The sequence below is a fragment of the Zerene cesonia genome, chromosome 10 (assembly GCF_012273895.1).
Source record: "Zerene cesonia ecotype Mississippi chromosome 10, Zerene_cesonia_1.1, whole genome shotgun sequence".
Classification (NCBI taxonomy): Eukaryota; Metazoa; Arthropoda; class Insecta; order Lepidoptera; family Pieridae; genus Zerene; species Zerene cesonia.
The window spans coordinates 6,432,483-6,447,755 of NC_052111.1; the positions used below are offsets into that span (position 1 = coordinate 6,432,483).

A 15,273-nucleotide genomic window follows, 5' to 3' on the forward strand; every position below is an offset into this window, starting at 1 on the left:
CTGGGCGGCCTCAGCTGCAACTTCCCCGCCGGCTTACGACGCTCCTCCACTACACAACCAATTTATTCCCGCCTTTATTCTCTCTTTCGGTTAGACTTGGCGTTAGTATGGCGGTCACATTAGAGAGCAAGCTCGGTTAGGGCCTGGAACAAGTCGAGGGAAAACATAGCCACTTGGTTAATACGATTGCAAGCGGATTAGTCAGATTTGAGTTCAGCGGATAGAAAGCTCACATGACAAGGAAATTATTATAATATAATAATATTAAATAATTTAAAAGCAGTTATATTCTTTTAAAAAGCTTTGCGAGTCAAGATTTGGTCTAGTTCGAGTAGGATAATAATTTCCTTGTACCTCATGATAAATGGGAAGCGAAAAATCAAAATTAAAACGAAGAAAAGTGTTAGGTAATGAGAAAGATAGAACATAGAAATATGATTTAGCACAACGTCATCTCATTCTTCTTTTAAATAAAGCTTCTAATACCTTACGATGATTTTGATGTAAAAATAAGTCTTATCCCGAAATTAGAATCGTTGGATGATGACATTGACCGCACCTACATATTGCATTCACTTGGACGCTACCCAACATCTGCCAATTGTACGTACATATTTAAAGTTATTTTAGGGACTCATGAATTTATATTTAATGACGTTTTAATGAAATCAGTTGTGCAAATATTTAAAGCTACAGATGTTTCAATGATTTCATGATAATGTTATGGAATCGCATTGTTGCGTTGTGTCCAAGTGCCATTGTTATCATTACCTGTATCAAAGCCGCGTCTCTTGGGCTGCCTCCTCGAGAGCTGGGTGAAATACAACGAAATTTTGAAACGTATGCTCAGTAAAGTAACATAAAAACCAAAAAAAACACAAAACGGCACAAAAGAAACTTAACATCGTTTCACGGAATGATTCTATACAAGATCCGTGACACGAAAACAAAAATATATTAGTTAAGAATATGAAAACTGCAAAATTAACTCGGTGAGTTTTAAATGCAAAGCCGTTCAACAAGCCGATGACGGCACTATGTAAGCGCTTTTACTCACATTTGGCAGCAGTGACACTAGGTATTTCTTCTTGAGATGGGGTGTTGGCTAGGGGAGGACTGTCGGAAGCAGGAGCATCCGATTTGTCTGGAATTTTATCCTGCTGTGGTTCAGCAGGCGCGGAAATAGATTCTGACTTCGGGGTGTCGGAAGGAGAGGTTACTTGTGGCTTTTGAATATCAGCTTCTGGAGCTTGAGGTTCTGGCACCTCGGGACTGGCAGCTTCAGTTGGTACGGGTGAAATAGGATTTATGGCTTCAATTTTCGGCACATCTGTTTCTGATGCTGGCTTGGATTCATGCACAACACTAGGAACTGTTTCAATTACTGGCGCAGGCATTGTTTCGGAAGCTTCTACTGCAGATTCCACTTTAGAGGAATCGCTGGGTTCTTGTGTTGGTTTGGACACATGCACAACACTAGGAATAGATTCGATTTCTGGAACAAGCTTTGATTCGGGAGCTTCTATTGCACATTCCACTTTAGATGAATCACTGGGTTCTTCTGCTGGTTTGGATTCATGCACAACACTAGGGATTGATTCAGTTTCTGGTGTAGACTTCGATTCGGGAGTTTCTACTGAACATTCCACTTTAGATGATTCACTGGGTTCTTGTGCTGGTTTGGATTCATGCACAACACTAGGAATTGATTCAGTTTCTGGTGTAGACTTCGATTCGGGAGCTTCTACTGAACATTCCACTTTAGAGGAATCGCTGGGTTCTTGTGCTGGTTTGGAATCATGCACAACACTAGGAATTGATTCAGTTTCTGGTGTAGACTTCGATTCGGGAGCTTCTACTAAACATTCCACTTTAGAGGAATCGCTGGGTTCTTGTACTGGTTTGGATTCAGGCACGTCACTAATTACAGTTGGAACAATATCTTCTTGGGATACAGCAAGTGGTGGTTCTAATGCCGATTCTGAAGATTTTATAGGAACTGGTTCAATAGGTGTAGATGAATCTATGGGATTTTCCGATACAGGTTCTGCAGCATGCACATCGAGTGGTTTTTCTGAAACTGAATCGATTTTGGATATGTCATTCTCATGCATTTGTTTGACTTCGTGCACTTCCTTGGTTTCAGAAGATGTGGGTTCTAAAGGTTCTGTTTCATGCAATACAGGGGAAGAAACCAGAATGGCACTTGTTTTAGCTACATCTTTTTCTGGTCCTAACGATTGAAGGGAAGTTTCTCCTTCAGAAGTTGCGGACGGAATTGCATCGAGGGACTGACAAATTTCAGCGGCTACCACTGTCTCATTAGGCACCGTAAAAGATCCAGTCTTTATATCGGCTTCTGTAATAGAAGCCTCAGGCACTATCTGAGGAATAGTTATTGAACTAGATGTGTCACTCATTTTACCTGCTTCGTTAATTGCTTCTCTCGCTGGAACTGGTATATCAGGGACATCGGAAAGTGATGTTACAGCTACTTTTTCTGCTAACTCTTCAGTAACTTCTTTAGCCGGTTCCTCTAACGCTGGTGGAGAATCTTTAGGGGGTGATGGCTGCTTAAGTGGCGAAGAGGGTGCTTCGTTTAATGTTTGGGATATTTTAGCCCAAATGTTAGCAAATGAGTCGGCGCCCATGTAATCAATGTTGCCTGACTCCCAACCCTGGCGTCTGGTAAGCTCATCTATTGCTTCTCTTTGTAGAGGTGTGCCAGGTTGTACTCGTGCCAAATTTCCAGCCACACCAGTCTGAAAATACGGAATAGTGAATTAATTTTAAATAATAATTGATTACAAAAACCCGTCTGAAAAAAATGTTACAAATAAAATATATTAATAATTAATATTTTGTTAATAGAAGTAGCTACTAAATACTAAAATGCATGCAAATTAATTTTGAAAGCTGGCAATGGCATTATCTAAGTGCAGTTTTATGTATTTCAAACTTGGATATTGTTAGGAAATTTTTGATCTTTTGTTAAAAGTATTTATAAACATAAAAAAAATTACATACCATTAAATTTTCTACAAATTTGAAAAATATCACTTACATCATCCTCTACTCCTAATAAAAACCCATTTTCCATAGATTCCACTGCGTTGTTGTATTCTTCAAAGCTTTCAAGTGAAGGAGAAGGCGACCTTAAAGGCATTTCATGCGTACAAATTTTTCTTCCACGTGAATCGATAGTTACTCTGTGTCTCAAGTAAAACCCATCGTAGGGATGCCGGGGTGTGACATCATCATAGATGTCATCTACGTCTATTACATCACCGTTTATTTCTTCGTTGTAATTACATTTGCTACGTTTCAAACAAGGTTTTTCATAGTCCATGTGAATACAGTAAGCATGTTTGGCTTTATTTTGTTTCATTTGATACGTTGGAGGCTTTTGAGTTTTAATTTTATTATAACTGTATGTATTGGGTACATTGTTAAAGTGATCATTTTGAGGCTCTTCATTACTAAAAATGTTATGGTCTTTATGATTTTCTTCATAATGATGGTCATGATGATCGAATGGAGTTTGATTATCTATCCATGGTGCATGATCTGAAAAATGTTCGCGGCTATCGTTGTGTTCATAATAATTATGTTGATTTGTATCTGAATTATTATTTGTGTGTGTGATGACATGATTATTTGCGTGCGGAATGGGTTCATATGATGATATGTTATCCCAAAAGTGTTTGTTTTGACTATGGTTGTGTTCATAGGAATCATATTGATTTGTATCTGGATTATTTTGTGTGTATGAAATTAATTGATTATGTGAATATGCATCTGACGAAACATGTTCTTGAGAACCATGTGATGGTACGCTATCCCAAATTTGTTTGTTTGTAATTTCTCCCCATTCTTGGTGATCATCCTTACAAGGCGGAATGTTTCCACTGTACGAATCCCATGGATCATAAAATTCATTTTTGTCTACTGGATGCTCGCTTTGCTTTTGTTCCACGATTTGTTTATCTGGGTGATGCCAAGGAAATTCGGACGTGGGATCCAGTGTAGGCTGATACGTAGGTTGATCTAGTCTTTGTTCAAAATACTCATGGGGTTGCTCACCGACAATTTCACTATCAAAATGACCCTCTGGCGATGGTTCTTCAAAGTGGGCCTATTAATTAAAACGTACAAAACACTTCGGTAGCATGCATGTTCTTGAAAAAAGCTTCACGCACAGGTAGCAGTGCAAAAAGCTTAAGTCAAGCTAAGATTAGTAAATTTGCAAAAAACTTACCGTTCCAAAAACATACAAGTTAATTATTTCAATGAATAATTATTATTTAATAACTCCACTTCGATCCACTGTAAACAAGAACATTATACAGCAAAGATTGCGTATGTTTTACTTGTATGTTTACAGAACGGTGATTTTTCGCCAAAATACCAACACCATCTAATACAAGCCAAATCTATAATCGTTAAACCGTGCAAAAGCAAACAAATATATACGTATACAAAACGTTAGAAAATGTTAGTATTTTGGAGAAATATCTTAAATGCGCAAAGAAAAAACTCAAAGAGGTGCTATTGGGGCATACAAGCATGGAGAAAAAAGTTTTGCAAGGGAAGCTAATTCTAAAAAAGGGGAAACTGTTGCTGATGATAGAAAATAATAGAACTGTTTTCTATAAGTATGTTTAAACCTCACCTCTTCACAAAATTCCAATTGGGTATGCTTGGAAAACATAATGACTATTCAGTTAAACGGACCGAATGTAAATGAAGTACTAAAGAGATGTTATGGATCAACCGACATATTGCGGTATTTGATCGAGAAATTGCGGTACTGACATCGGATCATATTACATTGCGGTAACTGATACTAAATCTGTCACTCAATCTATGTATCGTTTTATTGGAAATTATGTCAAGATATCATATGCACATCATCTCGTGTATAAAAAAAGAACCAACGAATCTATTTTTAAACAATATTAATAATTCTAGGGTTTCTTAAGGAAATCGATATCTAATTCAAGATTTTTCCGACGCGTTGGAGTATAAATATATATAGCTTGAATATTTTACACTCACAGTTACGTTATTATATTGTGCGTGTTTTCTTAAAATAATATATTATTTATTTGTCTATTCACAAAATACAGAAATCCAAATACGAAATACCCAAAATCTATTTGATCCTAATTCTTTTATATCTTTTACCAGAAATTTTCTTGTTACATAATAGAAAAAAATCCATAAATTCTAATTCACACTTACCATAGACACATCGAGCTGAGTGTGAACTTGGGAAGTGAACAAGTCCCACCATAGTTGCAGGAATCCTTTCAAATGCTCCGGCGCGTCTACGCTTTGAGATTCAAAGTTGTAGTGCTGCAGCCAAGGCTTGGCTGGACCGATGAAGTGGAGAATTTTCAAATTTTGCCCGTAACTGGAAATAAATTATACCAATTTTGCAGGTTTCACAATTAAGTTATAATAACCTAGATAAGTTACAAGTGACTCTTCACAAATATAATATTAAAAGCTAACACTTTTGATGATGATGGTATGATCGTAATGCATAAGCATTTTATTTCTTTCCTATTTTCAATCACACCAAGAAAAACTATTTAACAGCTATTAAACAAGTAATAAGTATTCATATTTCTAGCTCGATAAAAATCAATTACCCGTTACAATTACTTGTGTTTATTTGTATATATGAGAATAATTTAATAAATTAGAAATTATTGCCTCACAAAAACGACCCATAATGTTTTCTGTTTTAACGAATTCAAATTATTCACATTTTACGAGTAAAATAGAAAACTATCAGCCTTTGTAGATACCATTGACGATATTAAAAAACCAGTTGCTTATCTCCAATGGAAATCACATTTGTGAGGTTAATGTGAAAAGGTGCAACCACCGTGATAGAGGGACCGTGTTTTATGTAGTTCAAACGTTATGCATGTGCATTTTTCACACAATTCCAAGTGATAAAAGGAGTTAGCACACTATAAAGATTATCAGTAAATACAATAGCTTCTATGGATATAGTAATGTGGAAATCGGATTATAGGTCGGAAGATGACTATCTCCAAAATCGAATATTTACGCATTCAAAAGAAATTATTCAAATTAAAATTTACTTATTACTTGTTTAATAGCTAATCTAATTACTCATAATAATTTCTTTATTTATTTCGTTTCTTTTTTTAGATTAATGTGATCCTACGATCGACTTTTAATATGCACGGCAATATAATTCTGTAAAAAGAAAACATACCGGTCGAAGAAAGTATTGATACAACGGTAAACAATGAGGGTATTTTATGGAAAGTAGCTCTGAAATACTTAATGTAGTAATATAGTATTATCGTTTTACGCCAATACCCCACAACAAGGTAGATAATGAATTTTATCCCGCATGGTATGCCCTAGATTCTAGAATGTATGGGTACTTACTGTTTCAAAGCGGGCAAGTACGAGTAGAAAGCGGCTGAGGTAACATTGTAGAGGAAAGGTAGGCGTTTGTTATTATCTGTTGACCAGCTAGAGAAAAACGAATTGAGCAGTCCTTGGTCACCTCCTGAAATGGACAATTTTATCTTGCTAAAATATGGAATGACCCATATTGGACAGTGTAATAAAACACAAATTATAAGACTCAACTAAAATGAAAATTAATTCATCAACTACTACTATCTGCTCAAAATCGAGATATATTGAGGTAGTTAACAAAGGAAAAAGGAAACAATGATATGTTCAGTACCATCAAAGCTGCCGCGCTCCTGCGCGAAATTGATCAATCTACTGAAGGTGTCTGCGGAGGGCTGGAAGACGAAGACTCCTGAGTTGAAGCAGTCTGGCCAACCCACATCTGGGGCGGCCGACAATTCTTCTCTTTCGAACAATTCGTCGCAATTTTGGACTACCTGTCAAATGATACCAAGGAGAATATGTGAAAACGGGTATGGGTATATTCATTTCTTATTCTAAAAATGTAACAGTTATTGATGTAATACTAATAAAATAGTTATATCAGGAATCAAAGGAAAACTGGCGGATTTAGTGTTCCTTGTAATGTTCAATTGTACAATTGTGAATATAATAAGCTGTTTAATTACTGACAAATTTTGAAAGAATAGAAAAAAATTGATCACGAGGCGGGATACGAACCTGCGTCTTTTTGCCAAACCGTAGCAACGCCTAGCCTCACGGCCATTCGTGATCCCTATTTTATTACTTTTCATGAGCGGAAAAATAATAATATTAATGGTGTAAAATCTGACTTTAGCAAAAATGTGTTTATCATTAAGATCTTCAACAGGTGCAAGTTTTTCTCATGGGACAGTTTCTAAAATAAGACCGACCTACTCTTTATAGGTGGTAAATACATGAATCTTTAAGTAGGCGAAAATTATTTACACTGTACTTTATTGCGATTGAATAAGTATAGTATTTATAAAAGTATTCATAAAAGACAAAGACCGGTCAACGGTTCCGCTATGAAAGAAAAATAAATTTCTTTGATAAATGCGCCCGGCCTCACAAAATGTTGTTCATATGAAATATTAATTAAAAAGTCTAAGCGCTTCCCGAATAAACAATGTTTCTGAAACTGTTGCTTCTCTTTTGATGTTCTTTCTTTGCTATTATATTTGTGACTAATAGATCAAAACATATGACACCCATTATAGTATTATACTTCTCGATGACATACTTCCACTTCCATGTTGTAACAAATCTACTAATGAAGCATGCAAAATTAATTATTTTGCACGTTCAAATCATCTCAAATACTCACGGCGGAGCTCATACGACACGTGATCCCTCCTCAAAATATTTATCGATTATACTTTTATCGTAACTTCAGTTGACATAATAACCCGCGATAAAAACCGAGTACCTTGCTCAATGGATCACCAGACGCTATCACCATTATTTAATATTCTGCAGTATATTATTCAATCATCGTTTAATAATCGTCAAAAGGTAATGAAACATCAATAAAAACGTTTTAAAAGGCGACGATGTGTACGGCACTTTTATTAGTAGCTAGAGAAAATAGCGGGAAAAGTATATTAATGTTTTTGGCACTCGTCCAAAATAGTTTGAAAAAAATATTTGGGCCGGGGCTATTCGTCGCATCTCGTGTTACTGCTGCCATCCACATCCGTTAACATTGACTTTCTTATCGTGTAAACAATTACAGTGGAAATAGATTTTATGACTTTGGTACTGCTGTCGATCGAGTATTAATTGCTTCTGCTATTGCACGTTAATGTTCGGTAAATCAACCAAATTCAATATTTGTTCAACATGTTCTAGCACTTTTCGCAAATACTATAAAAATAAATTAATATAATTTTCTAAGTACCTATTGACTCAGCATACTTCAGTGTTATCATACGATGATAAAAGATAATTAGGCTCACCAAAACACTCAAATGATCAAATTTAATCAGTTATCATTTTACCTATGAGCAGGAATAGTGACAAGTAAAAAGACACAAATATTATTTTAAAATAAACAATATAATAATAAAAATATATTGATTGTTTACAGGTAATTATTTCTACATATCCATACTTAAATAATTCATAAGTGAGGTCTAAATGTAGATAAGGATTTGTGAATTGTAAACGCATGTGTTTATCTTAATTGCACTGTGATACTCGTCTAGAACTGTTGGGCAAAATAAACTCTAACAAACTTTATACACAATTTCATTTTGTTATTTTAAGGAATAACTAGGAAAAAATTTATGCAATGTTTAATCGCCTTTATGCCTTTCGAATTTCGCTAATCCTGGAAAATCATTATATTCAATCTTTGGACACAGATAATATAGTATCTCTTATTACCTCATATAATACAATGCTAACTTATATCCGAAACTAGCCATTACGCCCGCGGCTTTGCTCGCGTAGTCGCAGGAAAGATAGACCCGAGGTTTTCCTTATATGTTCCCGTTCCCGTGGGATTACCGGGATAAAAACTTTACTATGTCCGTCTCGTGGTTCTAAGCTACCTCTGCACAAATTTTCAGGCAAATCGAGTAATCCGTTCTTAAGTTATAAATAGTGTAACTAACACTACTTTCTTTTATATATATAGATGAAGGGTGTCTGTCTTGTTATATGTTAGAATAGTATTATTTTCGAGATATTTCACATTTCAAATCGTTAAAAATAGCAATAAAAACACAGAGCACTAAAGTAGTCTACAATGACAATTTAACAATCCATTTATTAAAATTTTTCGCTATTTCCAAGATAAACTGGTACGGTATTGTAATTGCAACCGGTTACAAGTACAACTAGGAATCAATATAACAAGATAAAGCAAAGATAAAATAAAGCATCCTTTTCTAGTAGGGCGTGGCCTTAATTGCAATTTTTTGAATGAATGGTATTATAAGCCAGTACTCTTAATATTATTGAATATTCCCTACAAAGGTTAATAAAAAAACTTACCAGAATATCAGCGTCCAGGAACACACATCTATCGTACTGTGTTAAGTTCCAGCAGTGGATTTTTGTAAAGGTAATCCCCAACTCTGGCCGCTGCAGTAATGCTAAATGTGCTGCATCTTGAGAGTCCAACACGTCCACGGTAATGACCTCAGCAAATACTGCGCGAAGGCGATCTCTGCGGGTAGTTGCGAAAAACTTTTTCGTGACATGATTGAAAGAACTTTAGTTTTTTAACCGATTTAAAAAAAAACGATGAGGATCTCAATTCGATCCTATTTTTACGATTTTCACCTAATATATTTTCATTGGGTGAGCGATTTTGATTATTCTTTATTTATTTGAAAGTTGCTGCTTCCCGTGTGGTCCTATTTAAATTTGGTCTAGTTTTCAGAATTTTTCGGCGGTTTAAGGTTTTGTTTTTGTTATAAATAATAATTGTGAATATATACTCGTACTTCATAATATAACGTTGGTATAGAGTTTACTTGTTTGTTTGCTTGAAAGATCTAATCTCAAGAACGACTGGTTTGAATTAAAAATTTCTCTTTACGTCGTATAACTCATTTATTGAGAAAAATTACTAATTATAGGCTCTATCACATCATGTACGACGTGCGTAAAACCTCGTAGCACAGCTAGTTTTGTATAAACCTGGTGATTTTGTAACCGTTATTAGCGGTGCTAATCTACATGTAATACTAAAAATTGTAAACAGGTGGACTCTGGAATCGTGAAGGTCAAACGCGTTGATTAAAAAATGCATTAAGTAAATGATAAACATACCTAAAGCTAATATACGTATACAATTTATTTATGTAAAACATTATGGCTTGTTTACTATTCGGGTTCAGCAACAGATTCCCAGTGATGTAATATATTTTATGGCACCTCGAAGACGTAATACCTACTCTTGAGACGCTTTTGATATATATTATGTATGATTGAACGAAATAATTTATGGCGCTAAAAGATATTTCATATTATATATAGTAAATATATGATCATGAAGCATCTTGTAATAATTAGAAAATAATTTCCGTATTTTGAAAGACCAGAAAAAAAGTAAGCTGTGTACAATTAAAGATGAAACACATTTTTTGTACCAATTGGATACGGAAAAAGTTGACATTGAGTTATCTTCTTCTTCTCTACTATATAAAAATAAGTCGGGTTTTCCTTCCTGACGCTATAACTCCAGAATGCACGAACCGATTTCCACGGTTTTGCATTCGTTGGAAAGGTCTTGGGCGTCGTGAGGTTTATAGCAAAGAAAATTCCGGAAAAATTTCAACAGAAAAGCGGGAAAAACGAAGCCATCTGGTGGCGAAACGGAGTTCGCGGGGTTTGCTAGTGAATTATAAAAATCCACCCATTTATACTTAATTTTTTAATAATTATTAATCATCAATATTGCAATTGACTTCAGATCATCTTATAATGTATTTAAAGTAATTCTGATTCCATCTCAATATTCAAATATGCTTAATTAAATGTATCCTTAACGAAATCAATAATTTGATACGATCAAATGATGCATTGGTATAAATAGAACATACATTATAATGTCTTCTTTATTATTATACATATCAATTCAGTTTGTATTGTAATACCTCATAGCATCAGTCACGGACGGTGTGATGAGAATCACGGCCGGATAAGTTGAACCGACGCGACGCAAAGAATGCGCCAGTACCAAGGCTCCCAGACCATATGAGTCGTTCGTTGCCAGTGTTACCCATGCTCGGTCTGAAACAAAACCTTAATAAGATCCCTCTCGTAAAATTTAACTTTCTTTTATGGGATAATTCTATTTGTAGCCTCCTTCCAGGGTATTGTCCTTCGAATTATGCAGGAGTAATCCAATAAACTATACAAGGTGCGTAGGAATACGTACAAGAATTTATTGAGATCGTAGTGCTGAATTCACTTCAACAACTGGTTTAAGGATAAAAGCAAGAATTTATAAAGAATTTATAAATTAAGACTTACGATATTGTCTTTAATTTCATAATTTGAAGAGGCGTAAGGTCTGCATTTGATCTTACACCTCTTCAAATGTCCATGGGCGGTGGTAGCGCTTACCATCAGGCGACCCACCAGCTCCATTGCCGACTATGACATAAAAAAAAAGAAGATGAATGGAGCGAAAACCAACCAGGTACAATATGCATTCGAGATGCAAATGTTATGCTAAAAGTACCAAATGCCATTAGTCACGCAAAATAAACATCATTATTATATCCGAACACGCATGTATAAGCTATTTCTATTTGCCAACGACGTAAATATCGAAAATATAATATCACTGCCTGGAATAAACATAAATCTGGATTTTAATGTTGCGCCTGTTGTTGGTTCCTCATTAGATGCTTAAGGAAGTGCGCAGTTTGCTCCTCCTAGTGACGTGGTCATGGATCCCACTGGTACTAAATATATTGGCACGTGTGTAACTAATTTACAATCTTGGCGCTTCTTGTGCGCGTGCGGGGTATTTTCTTTAAACATTACATTGTCAAAAATATTTTTTGCAACTGGGTCATGTAATAAAGCATCATACACAAATATGTATGTCATCATAATTGAATGATTTTTTTTTCTATTGTCAGTATTTTAATAAGAAAAATTTTCCATATATAATTAAAAAAAATTATTGGTATGGCTATATTAAATTGTTTATTATTCATTCATTTATGAAAGTCAAGTACTTCAAAACTTTACAAGTCTTACGAATATGTATTTAACTCGTTTTTAAAAAACCAATGACTATATTCATACTTTCAATTTACCTGTAAGAAATCTATTCGGGCTTGTTACAATTTATTGTGGACTACACTGAAAGCATACACTCTTATGCAGTGGCAGTAATAGTCCATCAAATAATAATATGGAATTTTGTCACTATTGTATGTATATTTGCAAGAAATATCAACAGCAAGACCAGCAAGTTACTAAAAAAGATCTGTCGAAAGACCAGCTGTTATGTGTGGGTGGGATAAAAATGATAATCATCTATCCAATTCATCGAAGCGTCTCCAGCGAAAAATAAAGTACTATGCACATTGCATATCTTCTGAATTATTCACGTGAATGTCTCAGTGCTGTGTGCGTGGGCCTTTACATGGCTGCTCCTTGTAGACAAGAGCACATTCTGTCCGCGTTCTATTCCAAAATAGCGCGACAGAAATGAAATTCAAAATAAAAATACTAGATGGCGTCAGATATTCCGTGGCCATGTTATGCGCATGCGTGTGCATCATACAAGATACATAATAGGCAATTAACGTCATTGTACGTAATCTCGAATTTCCTTCCGCTCACGATAAAACTTTCAGTACTCAAAAACTTTCTATAGTGTAGATATTTAATACTTCAAATTGAAACAAAAGTTTTATCGTTTAGTTAATTAATACTGTGTGTAAAATAATTGGATACCCACGTATGACGCTCTTAATAAATTCGCATTTAAAAAAGATATTCATCTATCCTCTTCTCAATGTTTATTATATTGAGAAAATATATCGACTTGTATTTAATGCAAAATAGTCGAAGACAAGATTTGTTTAATATTTTATGATATTTACATTTAAATTGCAGATATTAAAGATTATCTACTGATAAAACTATTAAATCCCAGACACATCACAAACAAAATATGTTCTGGGAAAAGAATGCCATTTATAAAAGTGTGAACTTGAACTCAATAACACGGCATCGTTCAATAATATGAAACACTTTCCCTTCTAGGAAACATATTCATCGTTGTATAGAATAATTAATCAATAGCATGTTACATTTGTGTAGCTGTTTTAGCTGCAATAAACTGCATATTTTTATCGGATTCTCAAGGATATAGCAACATTACAGCAATCATAAAATATTTATATCAGGATGTTGTTTCAATTACACCAGCGGAGTCTGGTGAGCTTTAAATAGATGTAGGTATGGTATATCGAAACCCCAATAAGGCACTTAAGAATAAAGACGAAGGATCAGATGCTCGGGACATGGGAGCAATGTCCCTGTGGTTTCTATTTAGGTGCGGCTGCCGGCCGGTCCAACAGGACTTAAAGAGCAAAACGATGAACTAAATAAATTAATATTAACATCATACAGATACTGTTAATTTTATAGGTAATATATTTACTTGTATATTTTAACTCTGGTACTAAAAGGAAAAAAGTAATAAAAATATTTCACAATACAGATTTTTCTTAAGAGTTACATTTTAACATTTTAATCAAAACTAACTGATTTGAGTTATGACTACGCGATCTCCAAAATAAATAAAGTTTATTTTTACACAAAATACAATACTAGAATGTCCTGATCAAAATTTATTTATTTATTTACTAGACATCTTCCTATGTTAATAAAACATGCATTTCACATTTGTTATAAATATAAAATTTTGAGATAATTCTAAGCATAGGTACCAAATTCGACATTATACATGAGTATATTAGAGAAATGCGTGGTCAACATCATTGCAACTAAAATTGTTGATAAGAAAATTAGAATTGTATTTATACATAAAGGCATTTACAAGTTGATAGCAATAGTGTTTACAATCGTTAAGAATAATCTGATAACACGTACGTATTTTGCTCTAGAGTGCGCGACTATAGCAATTCATAAATTGTAGTACGTTTATGCGATTCAGATATACAATTTCTAAACGATAAGTAATTATACGAAGCTGTTTTTTACGCTGATTGATAGCTAAACGCATATAATAACACAATAATACTATATATGAAATAAAATCATACGTAATGGTCCATCATAAACATATGATTTTCAATTTACTCGATAAAAATAATAAATATAAATATTTCAATAGAAGTGGCATACACAATATGTTCTGGCAATTTAATACAAAGTGACTGTAATACGTGTTGAGTGAAGAGTCTAATAGAGATCATTTTATAAACTAAATAAAACGCAAGGTTGAGATGGTCGATGATTAATGACTGATCCATTTTTAAAGTAAACAATTTTAACATTTGATTATGATTTCAAATTTTCAATTTTAATATTTATTAATAGGTATTGGTTATTTAGAAACATTGAAAACGATGGAATGAATAAGTACATCGTTAATTTTACAGATATAAAAATAGACCTCTATAAATACAAATTAATGTTAGGAACCCCACGAGTAATTTTGCCGGGTATAACAATTGCATAACAAGGAAGATAGACTTGACCTTTATAAGATACCTGGAATAGCTTGTTAAATTCATTTATTATTGCTTAACTAACGAAATCGAAATGCGTGTGTAAAAACCAGTCATCTAAGAATATTCTATGCCTACCTCAAATAATGTATTGTCAAGTAAAAAGAAGATTAATTATTTTATAAAAATATAAAAAAATGTCAGATAATAATTTCAAAGTATATATATTAAAGAGTTAACATTATAGTTTATTTCTATCTACCCTTGTATTTATATTTTAATATCGAATATAATTATTAAGTAGAATAAGATTACAATATTTACAAATTAAGTAATACGATGACGAATCCAACATATGAACATAATACTATTATTAATATGCGTTATTTGATTGTATTTAAAAAAAACATTTCACTGCAAACTTACTTGACATTTTGTGGCCGGGTGTAGTCTCGTATGTGACAGTTCTAGTCACCGTTGGTTAATAACGAACTACACGCGCTCTTCGCGCAGCAAATGCAAGCAATGTGCTAAACTAACCAACCACGACCTCCCTAAGTCCCTGTGATACCGCACGCACTCATACACCACAGTACACACACACATAAATAAAACGTATATATACAATCTAAGTTTCAACATTCAT

At 34.0% G+C, this 15,273-nt stretch overlaps 1 protein-coding gene across 3 annotated transcripts; it reads right to left on the reverse strand.

Moving 5' to 3' along the window:
• Positions 1-15,211, reverse strand: LOC119829238 (cell surface glycoprotein 1). Of its 3 annotated transcripts, none has more exons than XM_038351630.1 (9): positions 15,054-15,211; positions 11,061-11,196; positions 9,451-9,625; positions 6,743-6,905; positions 6,436-6,559; positions 5,245-5,416; positions 1,058-2,762; positions 772-811; positions 1-49 (listed from the first exon to the last, which is right to left on the reverse strand). In XM_038351630.1, the coding sequence occupies exons 1-8, from the start codon at positions 15,058-15,060 to the stop codon at positions 777-779; spliced, it is 2,517 nt and encodes an 838-aa protein (XP_038207558.1). In that variant the 5' UTR covers positions 15,061-15,211; the 3' UTR covers positions 1-49; positions 772-776. The 3 variants fall into 3 exon arrangements, with proteins under 3 accessions (XP_038207558.1, XP_038207557.1, XP_038207559.1); XM_038351629.1 differs by having other exon boundaries at positions 7-143; XM_038351631.1 differs by lacking the exon at positions 772-811 and having other exon boundaries at positions 7-143.
• Between the last annotated feature and the right edge of the window lie 62 nt (positions 15,212-15,273).